General features: G+C 36.1%; 1 protein-coding gene across 2 annotated transcripts in view; it reads right to left on the reverse strand.

The window, feature by feature from the left end:
* Positions 1–18,280, reverse strand: part of dmrt1 (doublesex and mab-3 related transcription factor 1) — a 52,075-nt gene that overhangs the window by 9,041 nt on the left and 24,754 nt on the right. For both annotated transcript variants that reach the window (XR_010904348.1, XM_067438275.1), the window contains one exon: positions 11,247–11,382. Coding sequence is in view for 1 of the 2 variants with exons in the window: in XM_067438275.1 (XP_067294376.1) it covers positions 11,247–11,382 (136 nt within the window). In the remaining variant the exon portion in view is untranslated. The remainder of the gene's footprint in view (positions 1–11,246; positions 11,383–18,280) is intronic.

An 18,280-nucleotide genomic window follows, 5' to 3' on the forward strand; every position in this document is an offset into this window, starting at 1 on the left:
GCCATTCTTTCATAATACTTTAACGGTTGGTGACATATCCTTGGAAAAACTCTAACCTAATGCCAGCAACAGCTGGGTGAGGGCATTTCACTCATGTTGGATGCATCAACGTCACATTTGCATAAGCCGCATGTCTACAATTTTAATTCATGATTAATTGGTTGATTCCCAAATGATATTAAAAAGAACAATGCTGCTATTAATGTTTACCGTTAATAACCATTTAATGGTAATTTCAAATCACATTCAACCTGATTTTGTTTTTGTTCCTGTTAAAATTTAGTTCGTTTCCAGTTTAAGTTTTTGTTCCATAAACTGGTTCACAGCCCTGCTCCCAACTTAAGCCAAAAGTAAACGATATTGCTGTTCACTTGAGTGTAGTTCATTCGTTCAAACAAACTCAGAACCAAAAGCTGTGAAAGCACCCTCAGAGACAAACACACATATCCATGCGACATGACTTGGCTGAAGATGTGCTGGTGGGAGATGAAGTTCCCTCAAGGAATGACATGCACGTCTCTCTCAATCATTAGAGCCGTGGCAGGACTTAATGGCGCAGAAAACACAGGCCTACAGCAAGGAGGCGGCACTTTAAACAGCTGCTGACTCCTCAAAGAGTGAACAGCCGTGGCTGCTGCAGAGAGACGGATGCTATTCACAGAGTGAAGTGCTCACTCATAATCACATTGGCATTGGAGTTTGAAGCACTCAAAGGAGGTGGACGCTGACATTTTTAACACTTAACAGCAAACGTGAGCTTGCACAAGTAACACAAATTTCATATTTAGATTTTTTACTGAATAATTGAATACTCTGTATTAGATATTCTAACTCAGTATAAAAACATCAAACGGAATGCAAATACTATGAAGAAAATGTCAGTGCTGTAGCCTGCACAAAACTCACCCGTACAATGATAAGGTGTTGTGGATGGTATGATTCAAGCGTGTAGTGCAAGTCATGCAGGACAAGTTATGCACCAGTGTAAAACTCCTAACCTGAAGTATGAAAAATTAACTTTAGCAAATCAATACTAAATACTACAGTATGTTTTCTATTCAGAAAAAAATCTAGTTACACTATAAGTATCTTTAACTACTATTTACATAAAAAGTAATTGTTAGATTCAGTGTACTCATGTTGTATTGCAAAACATTTTTGCTGCTATCGAGATGGGATACGGGTATGGGACAGGTTTCGTGGTATGGGTAGGTGGGTGGGTTAAAGTGTAAGTAAAGGCTAAATAGTGTAACTATAGAAGCAATTACAGAAATTAACTACAGTTGCAATTACATGCAGGTATTTTTTTTAAATATGTCTACAATGTAATGAGATTTATACATTAAATGCATTATATAAAAAGTTAAAGGCCCTTAATATAAAGTGGAACCAAAATTCTTATGTAATTGTTTCTTTATGTGAACTGTCTATTTATCATAGACTCATGAAAATAAAATGTACCACGGTTTCCACAAAAATATTAAGCAGCACAAATGTTTTCTATATTGATAATAAAATAAATCTTTGAGCTAAATCGGTATTAGAATCATTAGCATCATGTGACACTGACGACTAAAGTAATCACTGCTAAAATTCAGCTCACATGTGAGCACATCGGACACTTCAGTCCCCATTATCGGACTATTAGAGATCTGCATGAGTGGCCTGTAACGTCTGACAGGAGGCATCATGCCAGGGTCAGAGGCTAATTAAACACATAAGCACTTTCAGACCTGTATTGTTCCCCAATCTGTCCCCAGTCTCAAAGTGTCTCTGAGAGAATTGACAGGCCCTCCTCCCTGTTAAATCATTGGCACTGATACAGCTCTCCGCCGGCCCTACAAATGACCTGTCTGTCTCTCTCGGCCTGCACGCCGATCCGTCGAAACATTATGGATATACTATAATGACTTGAGACACAGGATCGATGATTTGAAGGATTTTGTGTTATTATCCTTAAAGGAGAGAAAATAATCGCAAGTGAGAAATACGCGGTGCAGGCATCGGTTAGCAAGGCTCCGAAGAAGGATGAAGCACCCCAGGGTGAAATAAACAGCTTAATAGATTCAGTTGAATTAATTATGTTACAGTGAGCGTTTGAACAGTTAAAAAAGACTACATTTAGAAAACATTCTGCTCAAGAATGGATGTCCATCTTTCATTACTAAGGAAAACTAATTAAATACTACTATAACTAGTAGTTTGTGTCGAAAAGGAACCAGTAACGACTGGGTAAAGACTCAAAATAGACCAGCCTTTAAACCATTTACACAAGATTTGCTTTTTTAATAGCTACCAATTCCCATAAAATAAAGCCCTCGGCATAAAGAAAATAAAGTTTTCAATAAATGCTGCAGTGTAATTATAAAAAATATATTTTATTTGACAATCAAATAACTAACCTTGATAAAACTATCAAATAACTTCTATTTAAATTAGGGCTGGACGATATGGCCAAAATTTATATCACGATATATTTCTTAATTTTGGTCGATACGATATAATTTCGATATCGATATGAACTATATAAAAGCTTTAGAAAAACTACCAAGAACTGCCACAAAGGATTTCTGTACCTACAAACTTCTGACAAATTAATTTGCCAAGTCTATGAAACCTCCTCCTATAAAACTATATAATATTTTAGAAATAAAAACGGTACAAATAAATTAATGTTCACCTTTATTTGTATTTAGCCTTTATACGAACAAGAAATGTGAAATCACCATCAAATAAACAAGACTCTCACTTCGCAGACGCAGTTTATTGAGCATTTTCTTTTAAGTTTTAAATTTCAGTGAAGAACGATTCATAGCGCTATATTCTCCTTTTATGCAAAACTATACCTTTATCTACTGATGCACAAAAAAAATAAATAAATAAGACTCAATTCAGTGGCCTATTTGTGCTCTGTTTGAGATGAGTGCACGCTGCTTTTTGCAAGGCTTTAAACAGGAGAAAATGATACATTTTCGTGAAGCCATGTCTGACCGTCTTTCACAAGCTTTGAAAGGTAATTTAAACGAGAATGAACGCATTGGTGTTAATACATGACATTGTGTGCAAATGTGGAAAGTATTAAAACAAATGTGCCACTTGCCTCTTACATAAATAGTCTACATGGATTATTTGTAACGCTTGGCATCGTATTGTTAGACATTAGATTGATGCATCTATGTCGAAGTATTGTTACACCCCTAGTCGGCACCTCTCCGGCACAAGTTTAATATCAGCCCCATTCGCACGGGATTCGTATTATCTGGGGACCTCTGGTGATTTGTAATAAATACCTACCATATTTCGCCGAACACCGAGGTCCTGTAATAACATTAGTCCCGTGCGAATCGACATCTCTGTGATTTGGCCAGGATTAGGCGGATTATACTTTTTGCAAGCTTTTTTTCTCCCTGTGAGCATTTCTATCTTTATCTTTCACGAAGAATAAAGTCTGCATTCATAATGCGCACCGTTAATTCCCGTGCAGCCGCGCCCACGCGGATTATACTTTCACTTTAGAATGAGTATCAATTTGAGAGTAATCTGATTGAATGGTGTGTTTAATATTAACATCAATACTGTTCTGAATGAAAAACATAACAGAACAGTATAGTACAATGACAATCTTGTTTAAATAGGCGCTTTTACATTTAGTTTTGAAACTGAATCTTCCGCCGTAGGCTATATTGTCAGCTTCCTACTCGTGATAAATGAAATCTGATTCCTGCCGCTGGTCTGAGATCAGTTCATGGCGTCTGTTCGCTAACTGAACGAAATTATATTTATTTATTAGGCTACTGTAAAATAATCAAAACGATATCGATGCCTGTTTATGATTTCATACAGCTATCTATAACGAACATCATATCCGGGAGAAGTCAGTAAATTCGAGTAAAATCACAGGCTTTGCTTATCCCGTGCGAATGCGCCACGCAAAACTCAGATGTGGAGGAGTCATTTCTAAATCACAGAGGTCCCTAGATAATACTAATCCCGTGCGAATAGTGCTTTAGATAGACGAACCACTTCCACGCCACTAAAGAAAGTTAGTCTTTCTTCTCTTATCAACTATTTCTCTCTCCTTACTTGTGGAAGCTCGTTCAGTCACATTTGTGTTGCGGTCAGGGAAACTCTCTTTGTAGCTAAAACGTGCCGCGTTGGATCTATCAGCCTACTACTGCTGAGCACTGGCTGCGTGTCCGTGGTGTACGTCATCACGCAAGAAGCCAATCGTGTTCTGCTCTTTCTGATGGCATGCGCCCTGAACGTCAGTCATATCGAAATATCGGAAATGTGTTTAAAAATCATATCACCGTTATTGAAAAAAATTATATCGCGATATATATTGATATTGAATTATTGTCCAGCCCTAATTTAAATATATTTTTCAAATTGTATTTCTGTGATGGTGAAGCTGAATTTTTAGAATCATTACTTCAGTCTTTTTCTATAAACATTTCTTATTGTTACCAACATTTACAGTTTTGCTGGTTAATATTAAGGAATCCGTGATAATTTTGTTTCAGGATTCCTTTGATAAATAGAAAGTTCTAAAGAACAGCATTTATTTAAAATATGCTTTGGTAACATTAGAAATATCTTTACTGTCACTCTTGATCAATTAAATGCACGGTATTGATTCCTTTAAAAATATGTATTTTTTGAATGGTAGTGTTTCTAGACTTTCTTTAACACAGACCGTCTCTTGAGGAGGACAGTGTGCTAAAGAGAGCAGAACCTTTGGCTGCAGTCATTACCCATTTTATCTCTTCAGTGCCTCAGGCAAGTGTTAATGGAAATGTTGTACAACACATTACGACAGTGCTTGAGCCTGGAGCAGCCAATTACACTGGTATTTAACCGATCCATAGAAAGAAAAGACAGAGCATTTAGCATCAGCACTGGAGAAGGGAAGACAGCATGACATGGAGGAGTTACTGACTGTGTGGTTAAATAACACTCAAGCCAGGGATTTTGCCTGCAGGCCACTGATTCACCCTCTGATTTACTTGACTGAGACACATTAGGATTCACCAATAACTTTGAAAGTTTTTGAAATGCATTCTGTGGCCCATTAGCCATCCTCGTCATCTGTACTACTAACATATAAAATTACAAGATTTCATAAGATTACAAAAAGCTATCAAGTGTTTGTTTCGTTTTGTGTGTAGGTGGGGAAAACCTGGTAATTGTCAGCAGGTAAATACAGAGAGTAAAAAAAGGATAAGCTGTCTTCCATCTGTCATTACACAACATTCAACCATAATTCCTTCAAAATCGACACTAAATTTAGTGTATGCTTCTTATGAACTCCTGTCCTATCTGTAACCCAAGCCAGGCTAGCAAAACTGTGTAACAACCAAATAAAGGGACACATGTAACAGTCCTTAACCTCGAGGGCACAGGATGTGCCAGAGTTCTATGCTTGTTCCAAAGAGGAATAATACAAACAGGATGGATTAAATGTTAAAAAAAGCTCCATAGCCTCTGTGTCAGATGAGACGTTACACCTCTTCCTGCTCAAGCTCTACCTCTCAATTGTATAGCTTGAAGCTTGGAGAGAATCATTATTCTCCTTTGTTATTCTGCACTGAAAGAGAATGAATGAGCTCTTTGCTTGCTCCTGAGATTTTGTGTTTTATGGGAATTTTTTACAGCTTGTCTGACACCTCTGAAAGTGATATAACATTGTGACGAGAAGAAATGCATCCATTAAATTTGTGGTTTGTAAACTGCATCAGAACGATCAATATATGTCAAAAGCACAGTAAGATTCGATGCGACTGGAATTTGTAATGAATACCTGTAAATAAATTGTATTACCATATTCAAATAAAAGCATTGCTGATGGACAGCAACAAAATATTAGAACTTATTAGAAAAAAGTATTGTGGCAGAAGCAGGATGATAATACCATTGCACTATTTACAATATGTAATGGACCTAAATGAACACCATACTATATTTCCAAACTGTAAAAAAAAAAAAAAAAAAAAAAAAAAAAAAAGTCACAGCCTGAAATTGTTAAGTACAATCAACTTGGATGTTTAAGTTATTCCAACTAAGATTATGTTAAACTGACTTTAAACAATGAGTTGCATTTTGTATAATTTATTTAAAATTTGTGTAACATTTCTTAACTTATTTTGTTAAAACAATGTAAAAACACATGCTGTCATAACTTATTGAACATATTTTTATTTTTACAGTGCAGGTACTAGAAGGTACCATATAAAAAAATAGCTTGAAATTTGCTTGGTCCAAGCCAAAAAAAAAAAAAAAAAAAATATATATATATATATATATATATATATATATATATATATATATATATATATATATATATATATATATATATATATATATATATATATATATATATATATATATATAAAAATAATGTGTAATGTGATCCTTTTATGCAAAAGCTTATGCACTAAAAAACATATATACAATATTTTATTCAGAAAGCCACATATTCCTTCCTAGAGCTGGTAGAGCAGTAAAATGAGTTTGATATATCAATAGGCCTATATTTTTATAAACGATATAGGATTAGGCAATAACATTTATATCGATATACGGTAGTTTGATATTACAAAAACATCAGAAAAATAACGGAGAGCACAGAGTGAGCTACAGTGGGGAAAGTGCATAATCCAACTAGTCCTAAACATGAGACATGCTTTGTATTAAAGGCTTCAAAATAACTTGTAAGATATATAATAGGTATAAACTAAATCAGCTTTCTCCATCAGATGCTCTGACATATACTTGTGCAGTTTAATGCATCTGAGATGAGGTGTTTTCCTCATTTCACAATGATACAAGTTCATACAAATATTTCCATTTTGCTGTCAGGAGTGGACGAGCCTTATGCTTAAGCGCATCTCCACAATACTTTGCAGACTTCAATGAACGAGTGTCGCTGCACGCATGCATTCCAAACAGATGCAATAGAATGGAAGTAAAATAATTCTGACAAAAACATACATTTTGCAAAATTATTTGTTTTTGGATATTAAATGTGCCATATGTAGAACTTTACACCTACTATTATTTGTATTTCTATGGTAGCAGTAACTGTAAAGGGACTATTGTAATGGGGTAATCATATTGTTGGCTAAATTACTAAGCTCAGATGAGTAAATGTGTGTTCCTCTTTCCAGTTAACCTTTTATTTTTTACTTATTTTCATTTTTAGTTTAGTTCATTTAACTTTTTCTTTAAAAATCTTTAAAACAATGTTGTCACAATGTTAGAATTTAATGTTTTCACCTTTTTTTTCTTTGCACATATAGCATAGCCTAGGTGGTACATTCGCTATATTTCTTTTCATAGTCTTCAATATGAAAATTGTGGCTTGATGTGAAATATGTTAACCTTTTTTTAAAAAAATACAAAATTTAAAAAAAGTAATAATAAAAAATACAGAAATATATAGCATATATTGCCATTCAGCCAACAAATTACAGAGATACATTTTTTTGGGCATATTGCCCAGCCCTTTTCTCTTTAAAAACAGTTGCTAACTTACTGGCAAACAGAAAGCCCCCTCTCCACTTTCTCCAAAACTGTAAACTTGGCCCAGACTGCAAACAAAACTAACTTTGAATCTTCCTATAATAAATGGTGACAAAAAGAAAAAACAGCACAAGAGAAAATGGTAAAACCCATAGACTGTCTCATATAACACTGAAATTCCTACATAACTCACAGCGGGCACATCATCTCACGGGCCGGGGCGGCTGCCATGGGTGGGGGTGGATGCGGGCGGAGGTAAGGCTGCCCTGCAGGGTGATGGAGTGCAGTGTCACCTCCGGCCCAGGCAATTTATGGTGGAGCGCTGCTGACGAGCTCCCAGCAGTAAAGAGCGCACAGGGGCGTATTTCACAGCGAGCTGAGCTTTATGAAGAACACTTCGACGCCCCGGCAGGCCGCCGCTCGTGACGGATGGAGAAAGACGCATGACAAGCTTCATCATTGTTTGTAAATCTTAACTTGTTCCCGCTCACTAACCCCAGAGGCAATTTTCCAAAGACAGCTGTGGGGGCCGCTCGGAAAGGACAGCGTCGCACTCCTGAAGGTTATTTGGCCTCATATTTGGCCAACTGATTACCCCAGCGCTAGGGAAAATAAATACATGCCGCACAAGCAATGGAGCCACAGAAAGAGTACAGAGGACTCAAGAGTCAAGCCACCTGAAAACCAGGCGCCATTGTATCTTACTGCAAAGCTACTTTGAAAATAATTTAACTTGAATGCTTGTCGTTTACTGAGTTGCCTCTTTTTTTAATCTCTCATTACAGTACAAGCAGTAATACCCCAAAATCATCTATCGTTACTAGAATACAACAATGCTGGGAACAGCTAATCAGGTCTGACTGTAGAAGCTGTAAACTTGGCCCAGACTGCTACAATGATGATTGTGAATATGACACAATAAAACATATTGAGATGTTTAGGGATCTGAATGAAGAGGGAGTGCAGAGCCCATCAAACTCTGGTCACACCAGCCTGGATCGTCACACAGTGTCCTCTAGTGTCTTCCCTAACCAACGAGTTTCGAACAGGATGAGTCTTGAATACAATTTAGTTGAAGTTGTTCCAAAGAGGAATAATACAAACAGGATGGATTAAATGTTAAAAAAACTTTAATGATTAATTATTAAGCAAATTTTACACAATATTGAAATATTATTGTTGTGTAAAACTTTTATATTTATTATTATTTTAAATTATTATTGCCCCTGGTTCAGTTAGGAACTCTTGTAATAACGTAGCAGTGGCTAGGACAGATTTTAAGTATCACCTCAAGATGCGATCCAATCCTGTTTACATGAAATAAGCCTGCTGATCCCGAGCAGGTTTAAGCTAACGGACCTGTTGCTATGACAGCAAGTCCAGGATGAGCTTCGAAGAACCAAACGATCCGAGATCAAGCTAAATCGTCAACAATCAAATCCAGCTAACCGAGTTAGCGACAAACGAAGAACAGGCCCCCAGCTCACTTAGCACAGCGTTTGTCGCTCGACTAGTCGAGACTGTTTTCCAAGATGGCGCCTGACCATAAACGCGTAATGCACTGTGTTTATAATTTATTAATTCATTTCATAAATGTTATGTTTAAAGGTGTCATGAACTGGCTTTTTAATTTTTTTATACTGTTGTCTGAGGTCAACTAATGACTTTCATGTGGTTTTTACATTCATAACGCAATTTTCTACACTGGTTTTGAGGCTCTCTCCAAAGCGCTGGGATTTGATGGGCGTGTCACTGAAGACTTTGAAGTAAACGCCCACGGCTATGGATAGGATAAGATTTGCATATTTAATGAGCTTCAGCTCCTGTCATATCTATGCCCCTATCAGGTCAGTTCACATGAGGGAGGGGTTGTTTTGAAAGCGGCAACCGGAATGATTCAAGTACGTCTTTATCCAACAAACACAATGACTTATTTCTCATGCACCCGCGATTGATTGGACTATTATTTTTGTATTACATAGCCCGCTCGATCGTTCGATATAAGCGCGAACCACACAAACACATACACATGCGCGAGTGCCCTTCAAATGTCAAGTCCAGAAAGAGTGAACAACAGAAAGGAATATAATGAGATTCATCTGCCTGCCCAGGATGTTGGGCTTTGCGAGCCCTGGCCCATACATGTCTGAGTCCAGTGTGCTAAAGGTATGTTTTCTGTTAGACACGTACACATAAGCAAAACGATTTATATCAATGCAACATTACATATAAAAAAAAACCTGTTTTACTCACATAAGTGTGTTGCACCATTCCTCCTGTCAGATCCAATATAGAAGAATAACATTGTGAGATTTGTTTAAAAATGATCCCACAGTGAAATAAAGCAAACACCATGTCTTCCCCATGTTCAACCACACATTCCTAATATTCTGATCTGAAGGAAGCTCATGCAGCGACTGTGTTCTTCCACAACCAGAAATAGCGTAATATCTTGCTATATTCTTCTGGATGTTTATTGCTGCTGGCTAGCGTGATCCCTTAGTGGGTGGGGCTATTGGATTACACGTGCTTATTATTCTGCAGAGGCGGTGTTTCGTCAGTCGAAGACATCAAGAGGCAAACATGATCGTTTTCTGTGCCTGGTGTCTATAAAAGCTTTTCTTTGATTGATGTTGAAACTTACAGGATAATCTTACATTACCATGACTTTTATATATCAAAAGGGAAAATTTTATATATCAAAAGCTCAAGGGAAAATTTATTTCTCAATTCATCACCCCTTTAAACGTACTTTCCAACATTTCTTATTTGTCTATTCAAAACTACAAATCTCAAAACATTATTTAATTCAGTCGTAATTTTTCAGTGTAAATATTTGATTTGATTGGTAACAGCCCTTATAGTTTATTGTTTTAATTTAATGTATTGATCAAATTTAACAAAATAAAATGAAACCTGATGCATAGCCTTTATTTAATAAGATTATGGGAAAAATGTCCTTTATAAAAGGTAAATATATCACAAATTTGAAATGATAAAAAAAAAGCTGATTGAACACTGGTGAGAATATTGTGTTCATGTCAAGCCCTGCATTTAATGCTAGGCTTTGAGTATGGGTGTTTTGGAGATTGGACCACCCAACTTAGAGTGTTTTGTGTTGTAATGGAACATAACACCCCCTGCAGTGATAGTGGGGGTGACAGGCACCCTCATGTTGAAACCACTGGAAATCAGCATGTAAAAATCATTAACAGCCAGGGCAGGTGGCAAGCTTGGAGGTATACGGGAATGGTGGATCACAGAAACGCGATAATCATAGTCACACTGATGGTGTGTCTTTCCAAAATGTCCTTCAACACTCTAAATTAGTTTAGAATGGTGCACAGTAAGCCATAAATAGTTTTGTAAAAAAAAAAAAATAATAATAATTTTAGACAGTTTCAGTTTATCACTACGCTTTATGGAGTAAAAGGCACTGGCATTTTTTATTTAAAATACAATTTATGATTTCTATGTTCTAAGGCTGAAGCGCTTAGCACATGGTCCTTGTCTCTTTAAATCTGAAGTCGCCAGAACAAATGATGCTCATAAAAGTTTTACCTTTGAATTTATTTATTTTTATAAATTTTACAGCGCCCTTGACTCAGAGTATGAACCTCCCTCAGATGTACTTGCTCACACTGTTGATAATCTCTGGATAAAAGTTTATGGCCCTAAAAGTGTGAGTGTGAGTGTGTGTGAGTGTGTGTGCGTGTGTATCTGACCTGCTGCTTTGGGCTCAGGGCAGGTGCTGGGTGGGACAGTGTCGATCCCTTGACTCAGGTAAGATGAATAGTAGGAGTGTGTGAGGTACTGGGGGGGAACGTTATGGCTGGACAGGCGGCCATTTCCACTGGGCATCTGTTTCAGAAGGGATTTGATTTTTTGGGCAGGTGGAGAAAAAAAAAAGAAGAGTTAAGCCAACACAGAGTCTGATGGTATGAACAGTCAAGAATCAAAAGACACAAGATCACTTTTTAACTCACATTGTATAATTGCTCATCAATGTTTTACATCATCATTTTCAATTTTGTAAAATGTATCAAAGTTAGCGTGCACGTAACAGCATATTGAACAAAACAAGTTTGAATACAGCTTGCTAATTTTACTGATCTCTACGTTCCAATACAATAATAAAAAGAGACAACGAATGGAGCAATGTTAAAGGGGTTCTTCACTTGATTACTTTGACTGAGTTGGAGAAGACACTACAGTTAAAAACTGAACGTGTCTGTTCAATATAATGAGTGAGTCACAGCACGAGTATCACAGCACTGAGCACTAACTGCAGGAGTGAGATAAATGAGCTGATGAGCTCATGATGAGAGCTGAGGTAATCGCGACTACACTCACGGCATACATTCACAACATGAGTTCAGTCTGGCGCGTTTCAGTTCAAGCCTTTGCAAGCTTAACTTTCATAGAAATTAATTTGAGAAGTTAAAAGACTTACATTGCTCACCATAGCTCCGTTTAAAGCTACACTGTGTATACGTTTATTCTTAGCTAAAATCACTGAGTTCTTTAAAAAATATATGTGCTCATTAATGTATATTTACTTCTTTCAAGTAATAAAGTATTCTCGTAAGTTTATAATTTACCATTGAAAATCCATACGGGTGAGGGGTTCGGATGGCGGTCATCATGTTGCTCCTACATCTTGAAAGTACATTAGCCAAAGAGGGACATACTCGTAAATTCAAGCTTCGCTTTTCGCGTTTAAACACTCGATGGCACTGTGTCGAATGTGAAGAGGGGGATTGCTTGAGGCTGCTATATGATGATGGAGGATCACTCTTATTCTCGAGGATATTTGCCAGAGTCACCAAGGAAGCGGAAAAGAGAATTAAGACGGCAACGCAACGGGCAAATCAACAAGACAAAAGTAAATATTGGAGTGGCCTTTCCAAGATGGAAAGAGCTCATGAGAAGCAATGATTTTAAAAAGAACGCCGACATTGCCTGCTTTCTTCTCGACAGGTAATATTAATTCAGCCTATATGTGTATATTGGAAGTTTTATTGTTGCTTGGCTAATTATATCATGGTGTGCTGAGCATAACACTAGAACGACGTCTAGGATAGTTTTCCTCACGTCAATGATGAAAAAGTATTGTTTACCTTGTAACATAAATCCGTGTTCTATGACGGATAACATGAGATTAATATTTTAATTGCATTATAATTTGTAGGCTATATATGTAGGCACTTTAAATTTGAGTTATTTTTCATTTATTTTACTGTATACACAATGAATGTAGTCTAATCTGATAATGCTAGTGTAAGTTAGCTGTTTCTAAGTGAGACTTTCACCTTTATTTTTACATCTGTCCTGTAATCTTATTCATTTAAGACATATTATTGTACGATGTAAGTATATTTCACACCATGACACCTTATTATGACTAACGTTAGCCTACGAATGGGGCACTGGTAGGTCATTAGAGAAAATGATATAGCCTACAATGTAAACTTTGCCTTACGCTAGTGATGTCGTACAATATACAGAATAATGATAGCACTGATAAGAGTTACTTTACTAAGATTAGCTTGCATTCGTCTGGGAACCTGATAGCTGATGTTAGCAATGAAATGGTAAAAAAAAAAAAAAAAAAAACATAAAACTATTATTCATTTTACATAGATTAATTTGATCATAGATCATTTGGCAAATTAAATAACTGCAAATTATAATAGTTTTCAAAAGTTACCTCATCACTTGAAGCAACAACTCACCGAAAAGGTCGAACTGGAAGCCATGACTAAATCGGCCACCGTAGGAGTTGAAACGAAATCGAAATTGAGAGGAACAGAAACTATTATTCACTGGATGGTCATATATCTTTTCACCACTAGATGGGGGAAAATATCACACAGTGTAGCTTTAAATGAGTGCCTGCAGCCTCCAGCTGAGCTCTGAGTGTGATCTACCATCCCCCATGCGCGAAACATGCGGAAATGGCTCCCTCTGCTGGCTGTAGTCTTTAGCCTTATTCCAAACATTCCTCCTATGATGCAAATTTCATCAATTTGCATCATAGGATGAATTTTTCCAGAAATAAAATGCATTAATCTCTTGTCTCAGGGGGATATGAGGGGGGAAAGCACAATCATTTGAATATACTTCAGGGTTTCTACTGATACAAAACCATATGCTAATCGCTGAAGTAACCCTTTAAGCAATAGGAACGCAACAAAGATTTTGCCAGTCAGATCACATGGCAACAAAATGGCATCAAACTAATTGCTTTTTTATGTCTATGGAAGTTGTTAAACCATATATCAAAAACGGAGGAGAAGGGTCTGACTGCAGAGCCACAGAGCCACAGTTTTACCCCAACTACAGTTTTACCAAAGCAGTTCTGACCGCGCATGCGCATTGCGTCGTTATGTCTTCACGATGCATGTTACGGCACTGGAAGGGAATACAACTACAATTTTATTTACTTATTTACAATTTAATTGCACTTTAGTGATCAACTGTAATGGTAAAATAAGGAGATGTTTAAAATGTAAATTGTAAATGTAAAAAATAAATGTAAATTGAATTTGTTTCTTGGTTATGTCTCCAACAAATTAATATGCTCACACTTTCAGCCTGTTTAAAAGTATGTTTTATTTGTGTTCAAGTTTATGCATTTACCCCAGGCAGAATTAATCAACTTGAGGAATTACTTATCTTGACTTTAGACTAATAATTATAAAAACCTTTGAAATCTCTAGTCGAAAGTTAGTTTTTTTATACCAGGCATTGAAAATACATTGTGTGTTTATTATACCAGGCTGTTCGTTTTTGGAAGAAAGAAAAAAACGTAAAAGAAATATTTAAGTGTTCATGACAGCATTATTTTATATCAGTAAAGGAGCCTGAAGGCCCCCGGGCAGATGCAAAAAAATTACAGCAGAAGCAACAATAATCAATATAGTTTTAGGACAAAATTAAGATTTAAAAATCAAATGTATCAGTGTGAAAGTGCTGTAGTGAAACTGCTGTAGGGAAACTGCACATGCATGGGCAAAATCGCAGCTGGGGTGAAACTACGGCTCTACAGACAGATATTATTTTAAATGTGGGAGAATCAAAGTATGTACAAAAAGTAGTGCAGCTGATTGAGACAGCTGGTGCCTGATGTTTTTAATTCAATTTAAATAGTGAAATACATGCAAACTCACTTGCTTACATTAAGAGACAAGCAAGACTTATTTAACCAGGCCGAGACTTTGACCATTGCAGGGATAATTCACCCAAAAATGTAAATTAGCCCATGATTTAGTCATCTTCAAGTGATCCTAGGTGTATATGACATTCTTCTTTCAGACGAATAAAAGTTGAGTTATATAAAAAAAAGTCCTGACTAATCCAGGCTTTATAATGGCAGGGATTGTTTTTGAAGTCCATAAAAATGCATCTGTCCATCAAATAAAGTGCTCCACACGGCTCTGGGAGGTTAATAAATGCTTTTAACTTCTTAAAGTAACGTTTCGGCCAATTGCCTTCCGTATTCTCCCTATGGAAAAAAAGTGTTGAAAGTGCCTCTGCAGTTCAAAGGCCTACGCTATCCATGGTTTTATGGACTTCAAAAACAGAGCAACAATTCCTGCCATTATAAAGCTTATTAGCCAGCAGCCAAGTTGTGGTCTGACAAACCTGTTACCAAATTATAAGATTTTGTAATTAATTCCAGTTTTTTACTAAAAAATGTAATTTATTATAGATTGAGTAACCCTAGTTGGGCCAAGGATCATTTGTGTAAGATTATACCGATCTGATATACTTTTGAGTTGATGTCTCTTAGCTTTTTTCCACCCAGTTTATATTAAAATCACCTAAAACAATTAATTAATACGTTTTTGTTATTTCCTTTAGTACAGATTTTAATTTGTCATAAAATGTTTTTGTAGAATTAGGGGATCGGTATTATCCAACCACAGTAAAAGACATTCAAGTCTTGCATGAAATGTAGATGAACTTCCACACATTTAAAACGATTATGAACATACAGGAGGACACAGCCTCCTATCCCTAATTTTCTATCTTTCCTACAAACATGATACCCAGGTGCAGCAAAAGCAGTCCTTGGTGATAACTCAGTTAACCATGATTCCGAAAGGAAAAGAAAGTCCAAATTCGAATCCATCTGCAGACCTTCAATTTGCTCAGTCTTTGATACAACACTTCCAATATTCAAATGTCCGCCAAGCAGTCCCTTGGGTTTTGGTCGTTGGTCCCACAAGACTTTAGCTTGGTTTACTGGTTGAAAGATTTTGAATTTTCTTTTTAGCCGTCATTCTATTTAAATGTTCTTTATGTATACAACCAGTCAGGTTAAGAATAGTATTTATTTCACAGTTGCAATCGGACTTACAAATCGGTTGTCCCTTGCTTTATGTAATTTAGTGGCGTTTAAAAGCTCAGGTATATCCGGCAACAATGGCTTTCAATCAGCTTTACAGACTGGTCCCAGATTTGAATGAACGCCAGTAAAATCGTAATTAGCAGGTAGCCGGTTAGTCTGTAGTATGGTCTTGGAGATTTCATTTTAGAGCGTGGCCTGGCAGCAGTTCGAATATTAGCATATTATATATTAGTATATTGGTATATTTAAATATGCAGATTGATGACTCCACTGAACAAAGACAACACTGCCGGCTCGGCCAGACCAGCACTAACGGGGCGAAACCAGCAGAGCAAAAATGTAAATAATCATATTGCCTCTGTCCGCCATGTTTCCAATAAATTACCTTTCCAGTTCCTGTTCTTGGTTTAAAGTTTGATTTGCAACAAAAAACATTCTTATTGAGATTAGTTTTATACTTGTATTTGGTTTTGGCAGGATCAGCAGTTGGCTTAAGCTCTAGATGATAATAATAATAATTGTTTCTTGAGCAGCACATTTGCACATTAGAATGATTTCAGAAGGATCACTGAAGACTGATGCTGGGAATCGGATACTTGATATCAAATTTCAATTCCACTTATCGATTCCTGTGCACGCATTTTAATGTGGTTTTAAACTAGGGCTGCAGCTATCGATTCTTTTTGTAATCGATTAATCTAGCACTTAATCGATCGATTAATCAGAGAATAATTACCTTTATCTTTATTAAAGAGCAATACTAAATATATAAGAGAAAACAAGACAGATATCTTAAAATTAATATCAAATTTGTTGTCTTTTTAGAAAAATTAAGTTTTATTGTTGAAATTGCATACATTAATAACTGTGAAACTAAACCATTTTAATGCATACAATTGCCATATTATATTATATAAAAATCTATTTCAAATTACTTTAAAATGGTAAACAGTCTCCAATTGAAAAGTTTCTAGTGACTAATCACATCTAAATTTTTCAGTTGGCCGATTTGAAATTCTGTGAATTGATGCAATTTAATTCACAGAAATTAATCTGTCAACGTGCAAATGCCTTTTTTTACAGTGTACAACCAATAAACTAAAATAATAGTAATATAAATAGCAATAATGCCTAATCATTGTATTTATTTTGTTCAACTTAACGTTCCTGTTTCAGCTTCAGCTCAGGCATGACATAAGCCTTTACTGTCTTCTGAAGGCTTTGTGACTTTTGTAAGAAGCAAAAAATATTGGACAGAAAGGTAACTTGAAATAAGAACAAGAGTAGAGATGGGAGTACTAGAGATGCGCAGATCAGCTCAAAAATCACTGAATCCGCTGTTAAAACCATCCACCTGCGCTCGTTCGTCACATTCAAATACTCAATTTAAGCCTGATGCTCGTCTCATTTTAAGCTACACTGAAATAGGTTGCTTTAAAAAAATTACATTTCTTAACCTAAACCAGGGTCAACAACCTAATTTTTACCATGAAAAAGAGTTCCGCGTCTTTATTCAAATCAACACATTAATGATTTCTCTCATCCACCCGCGATTTTTGGGATGTTTACCCACCTGAACTGCGGATATAACCGCAATTTGCTCATACTCTGAGTCCTTACACAAAAAAAATGTCTTTCTGCAACATCCGTGTGTAGTTAAATGGACTAAATGAAGCGTAAAGGCAGATGATTTTGCCTCAAGGATTTTTTGAATTGGAATAATTCAAGTTACTCAATGAATAGTTTCAGCCCTATTTTAAACCATTCAAGCACAAGACGAAGAGAAAGAGAACTTTTTGGCACTTGCACATATGCTGGGCACATCTAGAGCACACCCACAAAAAGCCACCTCTAGTGAAACAAATACTGAATTGAGTTCACTTTCAGATCTTTTTGCACTTGAACAGACAAATACACAATATTATGTCGAAATATCCTCTTAAACACAGTAGATCATGTCTTAAGTGAAGGTAAACAGTTGAGAAAGAAAACGCATGTGTAATAGTATAATGCATCTGTGCAAAATCCTGTCTGTCTGTCAATCAAAGAACAAAAAAGTAAGAAAATACTCACTGATCTTGACTGAATAATTTTTGCAACTTAATTAACTAAAAAGGATTAATCAAAATTGTATTTATAAAAATAAAACCATGCATGCAGTGTTATTTTACATTTGATTACTGTATACTAACTGTATACTTGTCTTTAATAATGTTAGAAATGTATATTAGTTTGATATTATTAGTTAGTTGTTCTTTAGGCTGCTGATTTTTGTTCACGGCATTCAGCTGGAACAAAGTTTAGCAAAAAGACAGAATAAATATATGTTATATATAAATGTTTGTCTTATTTTTTTTTTACCACATTAGATTGGAAACTGCTGGAAATTCGGCTTTACCACAG

This window comes from Pseudorasbora parva, chromosome 3 (genome assembly GCF_024679245.1).
Source record: "Pseudorasbora parva isolate DD20220531a chromosome 3, ASM2467924v1, whole genome shotgun sequence".
In the NCBI taxonomy this organism is placed as follows: Eukaryota; Metazoa; Chordata; class Actinopteri; order Cypriniformes; family Gobionidae; genus Pseudorasbora; species Pseudorasbora parva.